This window comes from Hoplias malabaricus, chromosome 15 (assembly GCF_029633855.1).
Source record: "Hoplias malabaricus isolate fHopMal1 chromosome 15, fHopMal1.hap1, whole genome shotgun sequence".
In the NCBI taxonomy this organism is placed as follows: domain Eukaryota; kingdom Metazoa; phylum Chordata; class Actinopteri; order Characiformes; family Erythrinidae; genus Hoplias; species Hoplias malabaricus.
In genome coordinates, this window is record NC_089814.1 from 18,374,442 (window position 1) to 18,379,555 (window position 5,114).

At 35.4% G+C, this 5,114-nt stretch overlaps 1 protein-coding gene across 1 annotated transcript; it reads left to right on the top strand.

Annotated features, from left to right (window-relative positions):
* The first annotated feature begins 368 nt into the window (after positions 1–368).
* zmat2 (zinc finger, matrin-type 2) lies at positions 369–4,096 on the top strand. Its single transcript, XM_066646224.1, has 6 exons — positions 369–428; positions 1,624–1,714; positions 2,413–2,536; positions 2,889–2,962; positions 3,062–3,207; positions 3,421–4,096. Exons 1-6 carry the CDS (start codon positions 411–413, stop codon positions 3,562–3,564), a joined length of 597 nt encoding a protein of 198 aa, XP_066502321.1. The 5' UTR covers positions 369–410; the 3' UTR covers positions 3,565–4,096.
* Positions 4,097–5,114: the final 1,018 nt, after the last annotated feature.

Sequence of the window (5,114 nt, forward strand, 5' to 3'; positions counted from 1 at the left end):
ATGACTGAATTACAACAAAATATATGTCTTAACTATATTTTCCACCAGACGGAGCATGTGACGCAGTGGAATACAGAGAGAAATATGTTACAGACATATAAAAATGTACCAATAGGGTTTTAAAATTTGGCATTATAAAAATTGTGCTGTTAATATATAAAGGACTTTTGCTTGACTCCACTTATTAATCAATGAACAAAAAGGCCCGAAAAGCCATAAATATTTATATAAAGATAGACATTGTCAAACACTAGACAAAACCATTAAAACTATACTCACCAGCTGCTTTATTTTGAAAATATAAATATGATGTAATTGTTTTTTCTATTATTCTTGACCATTGCTGAGCTTTTATTTTGAATTTTACAAGCGACTTTTCAGACAGGAAAAGGATCTCTGAGCGTTTCAACATGGCGTCAGGCAGCGGGGTGAGTAGAGTTTTTGTTTATTTGTTTTTTCTATATCTGATGGTTTGGTCATGGAATGGTTTTGGACCTGAAATGAATGCTGATGGGGCAAAACAGAAGATATAGATATGTGAGGTTTAAATCACAAACTCATGAAGTGCTGTATTCGTCATTATGTTTGAGCGCGGTGCTGAGTGTGACACTGTTGATTTGTTTCGTAGAAACTTGCAGCTGAACAGAACTGCTCCTGGATTTGCCCTCCAGTGAACAGGGCTGATAATAGTTAGCTACTGTTCCCAAACGGTGATCCGTGGGCGTGTTGGTTATTAAACACACAAAACCCATTCAAGGTTGTGTGGATTTGTTTGTTTGACGGGGATTCTTCCTCGGCTCTGTTCCGATTGGACAGTCTTGCCTTTTCTGCCTAAACGGAGATCCTGCATAGTGGAATTTTTCCTGGAAGTTTTGTTTCTTCGTCTCTGCAATTATTAAACAAACAGAAAAAAAAAATCACGGAGAGTGTTTGTTTGTTTGTTTTTGGTGTTATTAAACCGACTAATGTGCATATAAAAAAGGGACGGGGAGTACAGATATTTTAATTTTTTTTTAATTATTTAAAAGTATAAATAAACGTGATTAGACGTAAAAAGCCAAAATAATACATAAAACGTTTATGTTTAGGAAATTCTTAATAATCAATTAAGTTTACGCAGAAATATAGAATACCCTATGTATGTTTATATCTATTACACATAGATTTGTGGATCTATTTTAATAACTGAAAATATAGCCTTCATAAAAGATGACAAATTAATTAGTTAGAGAGGGGATAGAGGATAAGTTCTGAATAAGGAGAACAGATGAAAACAGGATATCTGTCCAAAACCTCTGGTAATGAGAAATTCCAAAATAGATGCAAAGTATTTTGTGTATTTGTGCAGAAACACAGGCATTCTTTATCTGGTTAATATGTTTTGAGGAAGGTGAAGGTTTCACTGGGTTCAACCTATGAATATGATTAAATGCAATCCCCCCTTTTTTTTCTTTTTAAACAAGAACATGTAATAAGTTATTCCAGTATGAGGTAAATATAAGGAACAGTATTAACGTCATTTCATAATAAATTTCTGGCTTCTCTCTTCTGTTAGTCTGAGAAGCAAATATTTTTGTTGTGTGTGGCTTTCTTTGTATAATTTTTAGTATTGTTTTTTTTAAGGCAAAGAATGATTTTCGGCGTAAGTGGGACAAAGATGAATATGAACAACTGGCCCAAAAGCGCCTCACAGAGGAACGGGAGAAGAAAGATGGTGAGTGTATTAAGTATACTGGACTTAACTTGATATGCAAACTCCCATCTATGCACATAATTTTATTCACAGAAATGATAAGTTATTTAATTTACAGTTTACTGAAAACTGTCTGTACTTCAAATAAGTTTGTCGCCCTCATTTCTTGCATCAGCTTTACTATATATTGTGACATAGATTAATTTTAATTCATGTTCTTTCTCTTGTACTGAAATGATGTTTGTAACTTCTTCAGAAATGAAAAACATACTCTTACCAATACACTCACATAAAGCCACTGTTTAAAACCAATTATGAATTCAAATCATGAAAACTGTAGCTATAATTTCATTTGCATGGTGATTTTGATCCATGATAGGTGTTGTGTAGGGAAGGAAGTTCCCAGATATCCTCAAGGCTGAAAATATAATTCTGTAAAAGCTCTTTAAATACTCTTTTATATATTACTGTTCCTTGACACATATAAAAATTACATGGTATAATTAAATATTATTTCTGCCTTCCACCCAATGATTCTGGGCTGGGTCTGGACCCACAGTGACCCTGAATGGGATAAAGCGGTTAAAATTAATTAATAATTTTTTATTAAAAGAGAGATGGGTATAATACATGTAAATACAAAAGGTTAAACTATAAAATTGGCAGGTTTTGCACTTTCAAAGTATACATTACAGTTACCCTTTTGTTTGTTTCTGTAGGCAAACCTATGCCTCCAGTTAAACGGGAGCTCCTCCGGCACAGAGACTACAAGGTTGATCTTGAGTCTAAACTGGGGAAGACTATTGTTATCACAAAAACCACACCCCAGGCGGAGATGGGCGGGTGGGTAACTCATACACTCTTTCTTGCGGTGATTCTATATTGTAACTGGATGTAAAACTGCAGTTTGGACAAGCTGTTATATTGTTTAAAGATGTATGTTTGCAAATGCTAAATGAAAAGTTTAATCATAGGCTAAATACAAGCATTTTGTATTTATCATACTCAGTTTTGTAGTATTTACTCCTGATACCTTTGGGAAATATCTAGGGTGCTGTGCACTGGGAGCCCACAGTGTAGAGTTAAAATTGAAAGTTAATACAGTAACATTAATATTAAATCATATTTTATGTTATGGTCTGTGTTTTGTCCTGTGACTAGTATTTCTCATTAGTGTTTTCATACTTTCATTCAGATACTACTGCAATGTTTGTGATTGTGTTGTGAAAGATTCCATCAACTTTTTGGATCATATCAATGGCAAGAAACGTAAGCATAGCATTTTTACTTTTTTGATAAGGTGTTTTTCCAAATGCAAACTGGAAAATACAGCAATTGCAAAACAATGAGGCTTTCATCTTCCTTTAGACCAGAGAAACCTGGGTATGTCGATGCGGGTTGAACGGTCCTCGTTGGACCAGGTTAAGAAACGGTTTGAGGTTAATAAGAAGAAGATGGAGGAAAAACAGAAGGAGTATGATTTTGAGGAACGAATGAAGGAATTACGTGAAGAGGTTTGTAATGGAATACAGTTTGGTTAAACAGTTTTCAATTTTAATTGTAAGTTGTTTTGAGATTCAGAATACATGTTTATATGTACATGAATGTTCACAATGTAAAAGTATTTGATATTTGACTAACATTGATGTATATCTAGTGAACACTTTTAGGAGACTAGTTTTGCAGTGATCATGATAGCATCTTAATACCTTGGTTCTTTTACACAGGAGGAAAAAGCAAAAGCCTACAAAAAAGAGAAACTAAAAGAAAAGAAACGAAAGGCAGAGGAAGATCTTAATTTTGAAGAGGATGATGAAATGGCTGCTGTAATGGGATTCTCAGGGTTTGGGTCCTCAAAAAAGAGCCACTGATTCTAGTATTTGTCATACACATCCATATTCAAACCTTCCCTTGCAGTTCTTTGCGATCCTTTGGGAGTGGAGAACTGGTCAGCAGAGTGAATGAACTCTTAAACTCTCTTGACTGGAGGACTACATTTCTCTCTCTTTTTTTTTTATTTTTCTTACATATAAACAATGTCTCATGTCAACTGCTGCAAATACCAAAACAAGGAGTAAACCCACATTTAATCAACATAATTTCCCTTCATCTGTTATTTTATTACAACCTGAATTGAAATGTTAGTATTTGTGGAGCGTTAGGGGTTGAACTTTGTTGTTTGTTTGATTCCTGTTGTAAATAGGGTGGTATGTGATTTTTCTTTTTTCTTTAATTATTTTATTTCATTTTTTAAAATTCCACTACCAATATCTCCAGTAGATTTTGAGTTACAGAGTAGGTGAAAGCAATATTGTTTGCTATTGTTGTAATAAGATTTCATTGGCATAATCTTTTCAAGTCTGAATGCGATATAAACAAACCTAGAATAAAGACTATTTCCTTCCATTTCCTGTGTCATTTGAACAAATCAAACATAGTCCTGCAACGGCAGTAAATTTTACATTTGTTTTACACTTAATGTTTATTAAATTATGAATGGCCCTCAGATCATTCTCAGCGCTACAGTGAAACTAATGTGTTGTGCTAGTACGAGTGAGTCAGACAGGAGGGCTACTAGTGTTTTTAAAGCCCTCAGTGTCACTGCTGGACTGAGAATATTCCACCAACCAAAAATATCCAGTCAAGAACGTCCTGTGTCCACTGATGGAGTAGAGGTTGACCAACACAAACTGCGAGCTACTCTCTGAATTTACGTCTACAAGGTGGACTGACGAGATAAGTGTGTCCAACAGTGGACATTTTTCTTATTTCTAGCAGCCCTGCTGTGTCTGATCCACACATACCAGCGAAACACACACTTAACACATCAGCACCACATCAGTGTTACTGCAGCACTGAGAAAGATCCAACAACCAATTCATGTATTCTGTGGGGGTCCTGACCATTGCAGGGCCTGATGGGGGGGGGGGAAATAAAAATAATTAAAACTCCTCGTTAGTATGTTGAGGGTGGCTCAGAGGCCAAAACTACACAAGTGATGCCATGTGTGAAAACGAAAAAGCAAACAAAATTCTTTGTCAAACAAGTATTTGTTAAACCGTTGTGCCAATATTTGACCGCAAGATGGCGCTGTGTGGTAAAGAATAATCTGGTAGAGGGCTGTCGAGCTGAAGACATTTGTTCAGTTAATACAGTTTGTTAATGCGTTGTCTTGGCATGTTTTTGGATTATATCTTACTAGAACCATCAGACGAACGTTGAGTGCTCTTTATAGAATGTAGTAATTTCACAAAATATCATATAATATTACTCAACCTCTTCATCCTGATCAGGGTCACTTTCGGTCCGTATCTTACCCAGAATCACCAGGAGCAAGACAGAAGCACACCCTGAACGAGGCGGCAGTCCATCACGGCATCACGATAGCTGCTCTATGATTTGAGAGTAATAACAATTATTA